General features: G+C 35.2%; 1 protein-coding gene across 5 annotated transcripts in view; it reads left to right on the top strand.

The window, feature by feature from the left end:
* Positions 1–14,397, top strand: part of SMC5 (structural maintenance of chromosomes 5) — a 76,913-nt gene that overhangs the window by 19,764 nt on the left and 42,752 nt on the right. For all 5 annotated transcript variants that reach the window (XM_058565688.1, XM_058565685.1, XM_058565690.1 and 2 more), the window contains exons 6-9: positions 1,334–1,474; positions 2,875–3,036; positions 3,815–3,886; positions 13,749–14,004. In XM_058565688.1, coding sequence (XP_058421671.1) covers positions 1,334–1,474; positions 2,875–3,036; positions 3,815–3,886; positions 13,749–14,004 — 631 coding nt within the window. The remainder of the gene's footprint in view (positions 1–1,333; positions 1,475–2,874; positions 3,037–3,814; positions 3,887–13,748; positions 14,005–14,397) is intronic.

The following is a 14,397-nucleotide window of genomic DNA, read 5'->3' as shown; positions in this document are numbered from 1 at the left end:
TAGACAACTTATTTTTATTGTCCCTCATTGATTTCTATGTCTCAAAATGTGGGTGTAGTTCTGATTCATGGAGTGAATTCATATGTTTGTGATTTTTTTTCACCCAGGGTTGTGTTGCTAATGTTAATTAAATTAGGTGACAAAAAGTGAGAATGGATTCCATAATGTAAAGTTTGAAAAAATTGACTATCATTTTGTCAAATACCTGTTATTAATTGAATTTCTAAGGAACCAATAATAGAATTATAAAGTATTTTTTTCTCTCAGGAAGTTTCAGTATTATTCTTTTATTCGTTCAGTATTTGTTAAACACCTACCATGTGCCAGGCACTCTGTAAGGCTTTAGGTAGTACAGCAGATACCATATAGCTTTTAATGTCGCCTCTCTGTTGAACCAGTTTCCGTATGTTTTCAGTTGCATGAGGGTAGACTTAAGAGAACTATACATTTAGTTGCAGTGTTGAGTTTTTATTTTTACCTTTAATAAACATGTAAATTAAGATGTCCTTTTATATCATGTCATTTGAAACGGTGTTTTATTTAATGAATCATTTTCCATGTCTTAGCAACTAAAATAAATTCAGTAAACTTTTGTAATAAGAAATCTCGTAAACAAATGCTTTCTCTTAAACTGTAACTGTCGTACTTGATGATATGTTTTGTTATAATTTAATATTATTTTTATTATTATACTTATTCAGCTTGAATGACCCAAAGAGTTGTAATTATTTTATCCTATTTCAGATACTCCATCAGTCCTTTTACCCTTCCCCACATCAAACAATCTAGTACTCCCTTCTGAAACCCTCATGGAAACTACCTACCATCCTCTGAAGGAAAACAAGCATATATTCTACTAGGTTCTCAGTACATCTTTGCATTTGTTAATTCACAATATAAAGGCTGAATGTTAGCTTTTCTTTATCTCATTTCTAAGTTCTTAAGTCATGGATGTTCATAACATACTACATAACATAATCATAATACTACTTTTCATTTGTATATCATGTTATAGCTTTTGTTGAACTTTCATCTACAGTAAGTTGAATTGCTTCTCCCCTTGAGGATTGGAATGGGCCACATATGTCTCTTCTCTTTAAGCAAGAAAAATTCAGGCTCAGAGAGGCGGCAGAGCTTCCTCATAGCCCCATGATTAATAAGTTGTAGAGCCTAGACCGGAACTCAGGTCTGCACGTTAGTTTTACACAGTTGCTGAGATCTCCTGTGGAATTATTTATTGTGAAATTTTGCTAGCATGTGCGTTTTTTATTAAAAGATTTGACCTGTTGTCTTTTTTCACTTAAACTAACTGTTAAATAAATATTTATTTTAGACCTCATGCAAAGAGAAAACTGAATATCTAGAGAAAATGATTCAGAGGAATGAAAGATACAAACAAGATGTGGAGAGGTTCTATGAACGTAAGCGACATTTAGATTTGATTGAGATGCTTGAAGCAAAAAGGCCATGGGTGGTAAGTCTTAGTTATTAGAGGCAAAAGTAGTGGTTCTTTAAGTAACAGAAAAGTTATAAAGAAGGCAGTAATTATTGTGTATTAGAAGTAGTGCTTTTGTTCATTTTTGCTTTATATATCATACATCATAAAATTTATCTGTCTCATTTTGTGTTATATAGCTGTGTGCTATTTTATTATTATTATTTAAGAAATAACACTTGATTAAATCTATGCCCTTAACTTCCATATTTGAGTCCTCAACAGATAGTTGTGTTTTATAAAATGTTAGTGATCTAAAAATGTTTACACGTGTAAAAATTAAATCTTTGTCCTCAGGTCACTGGGCATTTCCTTGGAGTGTGGCATTAATATCGACTTCAGCTACAGGAATCTATAGCTGAAGAATGTTAACTGTAATCTTCTACTCACATGCATTATAAGTTTAGTGAGGCTACTGTTTTCTTTCTAATCACTGCATGATGTATATTTTATTATTTAAGACCACAATTCACGCTAAAGATTCAATTCCCTCAATGCCATTACTTTACAATGGCTGGAACAAAATAAGAAAGTTTTATAATGTTTGTTCCAAGGTTAGGATGGAAATAATTATTAGATTAGAAAAATATGTGGCTATATTTGTGGCCCTCTCCCCACCCCCGCTTCACCCTACCCTGTCCCATAATTCCGTTACTCTTAAACTTGTTTCTTTCTTCAGTTTGTTTTGATTACATTTTTCCTATATTCATTATTATTCTTGCACCTACTTTATCTTTGTCTTATGATGTCTTGGTTTCCCCTTTTCTTTCTCAGATTGATTTCAATCTTTTTCCCTTATTTTCTTTTTTTGATTTGCTCTGTTTATGTTCTTTTTTCTTCTTCCCTTTCTTCATCCCTTCATTCTTACTGTGTGCTCTCTTAGCACTCCACTTATTTTTTTTAGCAAATATTTATTAATTCCTGTGACATGGCAAGTATCATTTTCATCAGCATGCTTCTTTTTGTTTTCCTTTTGACCCATTTTCCTTTTTCTTTTTTTCAGTTTTACTTTTCATAACTGAGTTTCTTTTGCTTCTTTATACGTTCTTTTATCTTTATTGGGAGATTAGAGGAGAGCCTCATTTTAGTAGCCATTAGGATATAAGTTTCACAAACAGGAAGAGATGGAAGTCAGAGTCCAGCTTAGTGGTAGAGATGAATGCTCAGTGAGTATCAGTCAGGACTCTTAGTGAATCATTATGTTGGTGTTTACTTGTTTTGAAGTTGTTTCACAGGGCAAATTTTATAGTAATAGACTACCAAAGGGATGTCAAAATAGTCTTTTCATAGATTTGGTTTCTGCTTTTACCTTGATTTTAGTATATGCATTTGTTTAAACTAGTAGTGCATTAACTTCTGTTTCTTGCATTCGTTTCAAGGAGTATGAAAACGTTCGTCAGGAATACGAAGAAGTAAAACTAGCTCGTGACCGAGTGAAGGAAGAAGTGAGAAAACTTAAAGAAGGGCAGATTCCTATGACACATCGAATTGAAGAAATTGAAAAACAGCGGCACAATCTGGAGGCTAGAATCAAAGAGAAGGTACGTGTCTGGCTCAATTTTGGATTTCCTATATTTTATTTTAGCAAATACAAAAAATATTTTGTAGATTTACTTGTAGTTTTGGCTGCTTAAGTTCTTTAGGAATCCTACCCCCATAGGGCTTTCAAGGTCCTAATTATCACTGTTGGAGGGTTGCTACTTTATAGAAATTCTGAGATGTAAAAAGAGAAAAATGAAATGTGACTGTTTAAATTACAAGAGGATTCAGAGTAGTATTCTTAGAAATACTGAACTATTTTTGTGAATTTATTACATCTGCTTTGAAATTATATTCCCTCTTAGAACAGGGTGGTAGAGAAAACCTGATGGTTTTTAGAATAAATACTATAATGGCATATGGAATATTCTCTATATTTTGAAAATATAACTTAAATTTTTATGGTCATGGCTTTTCACCTTTAGGGGAGATTTTGGAGTCAGAGATTATTTTGAGAATGGTTTAAACTATAGACCCTGCTATCCTATAGGATTGTCTTTAGGGTCAGATGAAATAACCTGAGAAAATAAATGTGAAGAGATAAACATACGTATGCATATTGCTGCAGCTATTTTTAATATCAATAGGAATAACCTTTTATAGTTTTGCAAATGACTGTTGGTATCTTTGGTGATAATTACCAAATTTGGTTATCGATAATAACCAAACCAAATTTGATAATTTGGTTTGAAAGAAATCACGGAAAAGCGTGGGTGGGGCCACATTATTGGCTTGCTTGAATTTTTAACGAACTTCCCCCCTTCTGGTTCAATCTTACAGGCAACAGATATTAAGGAGACATCTCAAAAATGCAAACAAAAGCAAGATGTTGTAGAAAGGAAAGATAAACATGTAAGATTTTGTATTGAAATTTTTATTATGCTAATTTGCCTTAACTTTTGTGTTCAGGTCTGGATTATAAGACAACTTCTTGTTTGGGAATTGTCTAAGATCCTCCTCATTCCTTATTTTTTTATCTTCATCTGTGAGGGAAACTAAGATTTGGAAGTATAGCAGTTGCACAGAGGATAATTGGGAAGGATTGCTCAAAACTACCCATAGATATGCGTTATGATCTTTGTAGCTGGGTGGCTATAATTTTTTAATAGGGTAATGATAAAATTGGATTTAGTTATCTTAATAGCAGAAATTGAAATATAAGAGATTATTCTGTTGTTTGTTTATGTTATTATTTTAGGATGATTGGGCAAGAAAGTGGGCTTTTTAGCTAACCGATCCCCAAATTATGCGGGGGTTCTGTTCTCCAGGACCATTCAGAAGCTAAATTTTGACTCACCTGGCTTAGGGGAAGACACATAACTTGAAGCATTCCTGGTGGTTGAAGCATTATGTTAATCTACCAGTTTTCAGCCTCTCCCCTTTTTCTATGCCTTTATCTTCAAGTCCCAGGCCTCTCTCATTTAATTTCTCCAGAGAATAAACCTCAAATTTCCATGGCAGGAGCTTGGCTGCCAGTGTTATGTGTTCAGGGTGTGTGTATAGAAGGGGTGCGGAGGCATTGGGGTGGGCGGTAGGGTAGGGGTAACTCTGTTACATGATGTCTTCTTTTTGAAGGCTCAACAGTATTTTAATTTATTTATAGCAAAATCTTACTTCTCCAAATCCCTGTAAAATATGTACATGGCAATTATCATTGTATCCAAATTGCTGGTGGAGAAATAACAAAATTAAATGACTTACAGAACTCAGAAGTAACTCCTAGTGCCACACTCTACTTCCCCTAATATAAAATTAATTTTTCTACAAGAATGTTATTAAATATGTGATATCTTTTATACTTGACATTTCCTAGTTCTAAGAGTCTCGGGGATTTTTTTTTTTTTTAGAAGAGTTAGCTCTTTTCTTGTCCTTTTCCCTTTCACGTCCCCTTTACACCATAGTTCCTATAATATGCTGCTAAATTAGTTGTCCCTCTGCTATCTTTTATCTTCTGAATATTTACTGAATTCTCCAGCTCTTGATGTCTCCTCCCTTATTCCTCTTGTCCTTGTGGGATTGAACCGTTTTTACTCCATTTCTGTTATTTAGTTAGACTTTAGGGAGGAAAAGCCATAAAGGTTCATCCTTAAAACCCCCAACAGGAATACCAGCTTCATAGGTTGTCTAAGGTTGAATCATCCTTGCTGTCTTGTCATGAATCTTACTTGGTATTTTAATACTTTGCTGGATTCAACTAGAAAATCTTGTATTTAGAATTTTTTGCACCATGTGAGATTGGCCTGAAATTTTATTTTGTTCCATCCTTAGCTGGTTTTTTTCAGTGTTAATGCTGATGTTTTAAGTAGTTTAATTCTTCTTGGACCAATATTTTCTTTTTTCTCTTATCATAATTGCCAGGGTTTATTACTTTTATAAGTTCTTGAATTTTTAGCTTAATTTTTAATAAGTACATCTTACATGTGTTGATATGTGCTTTTATTGTTTTTCAGTTTAAGATTTTATAATTCTCATTTTAATGTTTTTATTCATTTAAGGTTATATAGGAGTTTTTATTGTTTTAATTTCTATAGATGGAATTTTTAAGCTTTTTTTAATGTAGAATTCTAGTTATATTGCTTTATGGTTAATAAATGTGGCCTTTATGACTATTTTAGAATTTTTTGAGACCTCTTTTGGACTTTTATGTTTTGTTTTGTACATGTTCTGTATATATTCAAGAAGAATGTGTGTCCTGTCTTTAGGTGTGGTTTTACGTATATATATAACAGGCTTACTATAATTATATTATGCAAATGTTCTACTTCTTTATTTTTTTACCTACTTGACTTACCCATTTTTAAAGTGTCAGTATCTTCTTCTGTGAGTGTAGATTTGTTCATTTTTCCTTCTAATTATATTCTTGCTTTCTAGGTTTTAAAGCTTTATTGTTTTGTTCTGTCTGCATCATGTTTTGATTTATTTTATCTACTGTAAATAATATATACTAGGTTTTGTTTTGTCGGTTTTTTTCAGTTTGGTGTGAGACACTTTTTCATACAGTGAGGGAGTTTAGCCAGTTCACATTTACCATTGTTTTCTACCTACTATTGTTTTTGTTTGATTACTCCTGCTTCCCTTTCTACTTTCCGTTGCTGTTGATCAAAATTTTCTTATTCCATTTTTTTCTAAAGTTATATATTCTAAGACTATTCTACTGATTACTCTTAAAGTTTAAATAAAAAAGTTAATCAGTATTTTTATTCTTCCACTTAATTGATAACAATCTTAGCAAGCTTTTATTTTTTCTTCCTCCACTCCATGTCAGTATCATCAGAAATTTTACTTCTCAGTTATTTATTTATTTATTTTAAACTTTATTTATTTATTTTTCCCCCCAAAGCCCCAGTAGATAGTTGTATGTCATAGTTGCACATCCTTCTAGTTGCTGTATGTGGGACTCGGCCTCAGCATGGCCGGAGAAGTGGTGCGTCGGTGTGCGTCGGTGCGTGCCCGGGATCCGAACCCATGCCGCCAGCAGCGGAGAGCACGCACTTAACCGCTAAGCCACGGGGCCGGCCCTCAGTTATTTAAAATGTTATTTTTTACTGTCTGTATTTATTTAGACTCAATGGTATTTTTTGTTGGCTTATTTGATCATGTTACTTCTTATATCACACTTCTGGCTCCCTCTTTTGAGGAGGTACGGATTTTTTTGTTTTTTTCTTGCTGGATATATTCTATAGGTGTTTTACCAGAGGTTCTTTGGGTGATGAACTTTCTGAGTCCTTTCTTTTTTGCACTCACTCTGGAATATTAATATGGCTTGTTATGGGCCATACTTTCTTACTTTGTTGAATGTGTTGTAATTTTTTGTTGAAACTGGACGGTTTAAGTAGCATGATGTGTCAACTCTGAAATCAGTCGTTCTCTTCTTCCTTAGGCTTGTCGTTGTTGCTGGTTTTTTTTTTTTTTTTTTTAGTTACTTTCCCAACTAATTCCATGAAGTCTGTACTCTCTGTTGTATATGACTACTGAACTCTCTGCTCTGTTAGCTTAGTGGTCAGCTAACAATTGGACAGATATTTCTTTGAATGATTGGAACCAGTATGTCTCCTAGTCTTTGTTGAAGGTCTCTGCATGCGTGTTGGGTCACACCAGCATGCAGCTGGGCAGTACCAAGATTCAGTCATTTTTCTTGAGTAAATGCTCCCTGAATTGTTGCAAGCTTTGGTTAATTTCCAGTGCTAGTTTACAACTCTCTTTTGACCTTCACTTCCTGTTTGTACAGAGTGTCAAAGTGAAACAGTCTTTGCACAGAGCCTCTGTGAGAGCTTAAGGCCTCCTCACATCTTTCTGGAGCATGTGCACAGCCCTGGGTATGCACGCAGTCCTCCTCGTGCACATCACCTTTTAGATTCCCAGGAGCTTCTAAGGCCTCCTGTGGGCATCTCATTCTCCAGCTTTTCCTTGTAAGTTTTTTGGTTAGGTTATTGTTTGCCACACCTGTTATCCTGCACCAGGGAGCTTGGTGCTAAACAATTGCTGCTGATTGTTTTTTGACAGATGCCTCCAAGGAAAAGGGTGTTTTGCAGTGAGCAAGCTGAGGAGTCAGGTCAAGTAAGAAGAACCAGCTCAAAAATGTTGCTGGGGTTTTTAATAGGAATTGCATTAAATGTGTATATTAATTTGGAGAGAATTGAAATCTTTACCATGTTGAGTCTTCTGATCTGTGAACATGGTATGTCTCCATTTATTTAGATCTTTGATTTCTTTCATCAGCATTGTGTAGTTTTCATCATACACATCCTCTATGTGTTTTGTTTGATTACAACCTAAGTTTTTCTTTTCTTTTCTTTTCACTCTCTCTTTTTGATTCCTTGGGATTTTCTGCATAGATAATCATGTCATCTACAAATGGGGACAGCTTTATTTCTTCCTTTCTGACTTATATGCCTTTTATTTCCTTTCTTGCCTTATTGCACTGGCTAGAACTTCCAGAATTGTGTTGAATAAGAATCTTAAGAGTGGACATCCTTGCCTTGTTCCTGATCTTAGGAGGAAGGCATTCAGTTTTTCACCATTAAGTATAATGTTAGCTATAGGTTTTTTATAGATACTCTTTATCAAGCTCAGAAAGTTCCACTCTATTCCTATGTTTCTGAGAGTATTTATCATGAGTGAGTATTGGAATTTTGTCGAATGCTTTTTCTGCATCTATTGATATGATCATGTACATTTCATCTTTAGCTTGTTAGTATGGTAGATTACATTGATTGATTTTTGAATATCAAATCAACCTTGTATCCCTGAAATAAACCCTGCTTGGTTGTGGTGTATAAATAAATATACGATTCCCTTTACGTATTGTTGAATTCTATTCGCTAACAGTTAAAAGGATTTTTTTGTGTGTGTGAGAAAGATTAGCCCTGAGCTAACATCCAGTGCCAATCCTCCTCTTTTTGCTGAGGAAGATTGGCCCTGGGCTAACAGGCATGCCCATCTTCCTCTACTTTATATGGGATGCCGCCACAGCATGCCTTGACAAGCGGTGTGTCGGTCTGCGCTCGGGATCTGAACCTGTGAACCCCGGGCAGCCGAAGCGGAGCACGGGAACCTAACCACTGTGCCACCGGGCCGGCCCCAACAGTTAAAGGATTTTTGTGTCTATATTCATGAAGGATATTGTTCTGTAGTTTTCTTTTCGTACTGGCTGTCTGCTTTTGCTGTCAGGGTAATAACTAGCTTTATACAAATTCTAAGAGTGTTCTCTCTTCTTCTGTTTTTTGGAAGAGATTGTGTAGAATTGGTGTTAATTCTTCTTTAAATATGCTAAATAATTCTCAGCACTATCTGGGTGTGGAGATTTCTTTTTTGGGGAGTTTTAAAATTATGAATTCAATTTACTTGATAGTTATAGGGCTATTCAAATAATCTCTTTCATGTTGGATGAGTTGTGGTAGTGTTTTTTGAGTAATCGGTCCATTTTGTCTAAGTTTCCAATATATGTGTGCATAAATTCTCTTATTATCTTTTTGATATCCGTATGGCCTGTAATGATATTGATACCTCTCTTTCATTCCTGATATTGGTAATTTGTGTCTTCTCTGCCTTTTTTTGGTGAGTCTTGCTAGAGGTTTGTTAATTTTATTGCTTTTTTTGAAGAACCAGCTCTTTGTTTCATTGATTTTCTCTGTTGTTTTTCTCTTTTCAATTTCATTGATTTCTATTCATGTCTTTATTATTTCCTTTCTTCTGCTTGGCATGGGTTTATTTTGCTCTTTCTCTAGGTTCTTGAGGTGGAAGCTCAGATTATTGATTTGAGACTTTTCCTCTTTTGTTGTGTGTGGACTTAATGCTATAAATTTCCCTCTCATCACTGCTGTAGCTGTGTCCCACAAATTTTAATATATTGTACTTTTATTTTTGTTCAGTTTAATGTATTTTTTTCACTTTTCTTGAGATCACAATTTGTTGATCCATTCACCTGTTGATGAACATTTAAGTTGTTTCTGGTTTGGGGCTATTACCAATACAGCTGCTATAAGAATTCTTGTACAAGTTTTTTTATGAACATGTGCTTTCATTTCTCCTGGATAATTTCCTAGGAGTAGACTATCATAGGTATACATATAACTTTTGAAGGAGTTGCCACACTGTTTTCCAAAATGATTGTTAGTAATTTATTGTAATTGTAATTGATAAAAGTTGACTTGTTATGGCTTAGAATTTTTTAAAAAATGGTTCTTTACTATAAATAATTTGAGAAACACTGCTTGGAGTAGCCTTGGAGGAGTTAGCTTTAGGTGGCTACAAGGACTCTCCTTACATTGTATAAGATAAAGCAGAGTGAGTAAAGATAGAAGTAGGGTGATGGATTTGAAAGCAGGAAAAGTGCTCTTATCAGAGTACTCTGATTTTAACTATGCTATTAATGAAGTGTGAGACAAGGCCATTAGCTGAGTGAGTAGAGGGCTTGCAGCAATAAAGGATTGAGGAAGGAGGAAAACATATGAACTCATCCCAGAATGAGAGCACACATCTATTAGAGAAATGTAATAGGTTTGTCTGGTAGTTCTGAGTGCCTGTTTAAGTTTTGTGGCCCTAAATTTAAAGTAACACCCGTTTTTGAGAGTTTCGCCAGTTAGTTCAGTTGCTTACATACAGATAGATAGAAGATATATAGTTAGGTTTAATAAGGACTAGGCTTTTTCCTGGCTAATGTGACGTAGGAATGGTGGAGGGTCAAGAAGTCTTTGCAAGGGAGTGGTTCTAGTGCTGGATTGTGGAGCCTCAGCAGGTGAAGGAAAGAAATGAAGGGGATGTTGGATTGTGGAAAGGTAATAGGGTCAATGGATGGCAGGACCCTGTGGGGTTAAAGGATAGTTGGAATAGGAATATCATAATAAGTAAAATGGAAGGAAAGGAAGTGGTGATCAAAGAGTAGGATTGTAGAAATACAGTTTTCAGAGGTAGTATGATTTTTGGTGATTTATGGGATTAGAATATAACCATAGGAGAAGATAACTAAGGAGGGGTTTAGGAAAAGATGGTTGAAATTGAAGAAGTCAAGGAACACAGAAGCCAAAGAGGTAGACTGATTTTCTGTATGTATGTTGAAGTGTCATGATGACTGGTGTAATGATGGAGAGGAAGACAGTGAGTCAGATGCTAAAGTCATCAATGAATGAAAGGGGTGAGGAAGGATTTGAGGGAGATAGTTAACATAGCAACAGAGATAATGGGTGGTAAAGTCTGATCTCATCGTCTTCAAAAGAACTGAAGTGGGGCTCAGTTAATGGAGGAAATAGTACAGTGGGGATTAATGAGGGCATCCTCCCCACCTCTGAATCCTGAAGTACCCTGAAGGATTATGGCAGGAAAAGGTCACCAACTAGAGAGGGCTCTAGGGAGAAGAAGTGTCTTCCAGGAATAGCCAAGTTTTAGTTAGAACAAGAAGAGAGAACATTTAGAGAAATTGAAGATACAGAACAATATGGGGATGGTGTCCTAGTGAAAAGGGTGATTTAGGAGGCTTAGCTGTGCTTGAGCTAAACATGGATATGATGGGATTAGTTATGGTAATTTCTTGGATGAAGATGGCAAATGAGTTAAAGTTAGAGCTCAGAAAACTTAGCTGGAAGGACAGGGACCATTGGGCTGTTTTTCAGTGTTTCAGGTCAATATCAGACAAAGACTTTCTCTTGGTACAGATTTCTTCAGCAGCCCCGTGATTTTTGGTAGCTTGATGGTCTCTATTTTGCTGGGAATGCAAACATTATATTTGTTAAATTTCTTATCCCTTTTTGATGGACTTGGACTTCCTCATGTGTTTGGTGATTGTTAATTCTGTACCTGTCTTCTATGATGCGCCTATTTGTTCTCCTGAATGCCTTGGACTTTATGGGTTTCCTGGCTGAACACTGTGCCTTCTTGTCTGCTTCCTTTTTTTAGGCCCATTGAAAATTGTTAATTTTCTTTTTTCTGTTTTTTTTTTTTTTTGTGGTGAGGAAGATCGGCCTTGAGCTAACATCTGTTGCCAGTCTTCCTCTTTTTGCTGAGGAAGATTAGCCCTGAGCTAACATCTGTGCCCATCTTCCTCTATTTTGTATATGGGATGCCTCCACAGCATGGCTTGATGAGCAGTACGTAGGTCTGCACCTGGGATCTGAACCTGTGAACCTCGGGCTGCTAAAGCGGAGTGCACGAACTTAACCACTGTGCCACTGGGCCGGCCCCAAAAATTGTTAATTTTTAATCACAGATGTGTGTGTCTTAATTTTTTCTCTCACTTTTACCTGTTTGGTATCAGAGAGGGAATTTTGGCTTATGTTCAGTTCATTATCTTGACACGGTCAAAGCTAAATTTTTAGAAAGGAAAAATTGATACTAACCCAAATTTCCAACAAAAGGGGTAGAATACACTTGTATATCCATGTAACAGGACATTATGCAGGTATTCAATTTTTGTTTTGCAAGGACATAGGGAATAATGAAAAACTTCTCTCAATACATTTTTAGTGATGTCATTTAGTAAAACATATGTTTTATAGATAGAAAGATATAGGTAGGCATTAAAATGTAAATGTTAAAGAACATTAAGATTGTAGGTGATTTTTATTTGTTATAAGTTTCTGTATTTTCCATATTTTTTATAATAAATATGTTGTTACTTTTGGTGAGGAAGATTGGCCCTGAGCTAACATCTGTTGCCAATCTTTCTCTTTTTGCTGAGGAAGATTAGCCTTGAGCTAACATCACTGCCCATCTTCCTCTGTTTTGTGTATGGGATGCTGCCATGGCATGGCTTGATGAGTGGTGCATAGGTCTGCACCTGGGATCCAAACCATTGACCCTGTTACCTTTCCACAATCCATCATCCCCTTCATTTCTACCACTAAAGTAACAAAAATATCAGAAGATGATGTCTAAAATTGATTAATCAAGCCATGGTGAAATAAGAATATGATGAAGATATATGAAGGACTATTTGAAAAAACTGCTGAAATAGTTAAAAGTGCTTATTCTTAAGAGTAAGGGAGGGAGTAAATGGGACTTGGAAAGAAAGCAAGCCCGTATAATAAGCAAATTATGTGATGTTAACCTTATCTAGTTTAATATAAAGTTCTAATTTTGTAAAATTGATTAATCAAGCCATGGTGAAATAAGAATATGATGAAGATATATGAAGGACTATTTGAAAAAACTGCTGAAATAGTTAAAAGTGCTTATTCTTAAGAGTAAAGGAGGGAGTAAATAGGACTTGGAAAGAAAGCAAGCCCGTATAATAAGCAAATTATGTGATGTTAACCTTATCTAGTTTAATATAAAGTTCTATTTTTGTAAAATATAAATTGGGTGTATGAGTGTATATTTGTGTATGTGTGTGTGTCTTAAAGAAAATCTTAACTCTGTCTTAGGTAGACTGTGTATGGTTTTAATAAAAATTCCACTGGCAACTTATATGATCTGGGTTGTTTTGAATAATTTACCCTGAATGTAAGTGAACAAATCTAAACATACAGATTGAGGATTAAAATCTCACAATATTACTTTGAAGCATTAGTAGAAAATAATTTTGTTGAAAAAATAACCGTTTATTTTGGTTTAAAATTAATAGGGTGGGCCGGCCCTGTGGCTTAGCGGTTAAGTGCGCGAGCTCCGCTGCTGGCGGCCCGGGTTCGGATCCCGGACGCGCACAGACATACTGCTTCTCCAGCCATGCTGAGGCCGCGTCCCACATACAGCAACTAGAAGGATGTGCAACTATGACATACAACTATCTACTGGGGCTTTGGGGGAAAAAATAAATAAATAAAATTATAAAAAATAATAATAATAAATAAAATTAATAGGGTGACATAATCTTCATCATCATTTCTATTATTACTACTGTATTGAAAGTCTATCATATACCATGTGACTGTCTTAATTTCAGTATTATGGTGTATAGTATATATTTACTTCCTATAAATATTTAGAAATCTGCTGATTGGCTTTATAAATATCTTGTTTATTTAGCAAATATTTAATGACTACTAACTATGTGCTAAGTACTGCTTTAGGTACTTGGGATTTATTAGAGAACAAATAAAACAGAGATACAGGTAGTCTGGTAGGAGTAACAGTCTAATTCTAGCAAGATAGCTGTTAGTGAGGAATACAGCCATGTTCTTAGATTGTTTGCATTTTTAAAGCTATATTACTATAAAACTGTATTACTTATAAGCCAAGAGAAAAGACAATTTCCAGTGCTAACTTACTTTTGTTTTATTAGATTGAGGAACTTCAGCAGGCTTTAGCAGTAAAACAAAATGAAGAGCATGACCGACAGCGGAGAATAAGTAATACGCGCAAAATGATAGAAGATTTGCAGAATGAGCTGAAGAACACAGAAAACTGTGAGAATCTTCAACCCCAGATTGATGCCATTACAAGTGATCTGAGACAAATTCAAGATGAAAAGGCATTATGTGAAGGCGAGATAATTGATATGCGAAGAGAGAAGGAAACTCTAGAGAAGGAGAAAAAGAGTAAGTTTTATTAAACTTAGGGTGAAGAGATGTTTATAAAATGGAGATACATCCATGGGCATGATGGGCTTTCTTCTTCCCCTGATGTCATGTCTCTGAATGTTCAAGTTGAGGAAGCTCAGCTCAGTTCTTCCAACGTAGTGCCTTAATTAGCCACATCTGTCGTGTACCATGATTTGCCTTTGGCTGGCCGTTGTCTTATGTCAGATTATGGCAGTTGATTTAATTCTCTAAAAATGCTTTGCTTTATTTTCTTTACGAAGTCACTCACTATTATTTTTTAAATCAAGTTTAAGTTCTTTATTTATAACGTTTATGACCTTCCTTTAGCTTTGCTCTGTGAAACCTGTCCAATTTCATCTTTGCTTTTCTTTCCCGTAGACCACGTTATTC

This window comes from Diceros bicornis, chromosome 22 (genome assembly GCF_020826845.1).
Source record: "Diceros bicornis minor isolate mBicDic1 chromosome 22, mDicBic1.mat.cur, whole genome shotgun sequence".
Lineage (NCBI taxonomy): Eukaryota > Metazoa > Chordata > Mammalia > Perissodactyla > Rhinocerotidae > Diceros > Diceros bicornis.
This window is presented reverse-complemented; position numbering and strand designations above follow the sequence as displayed.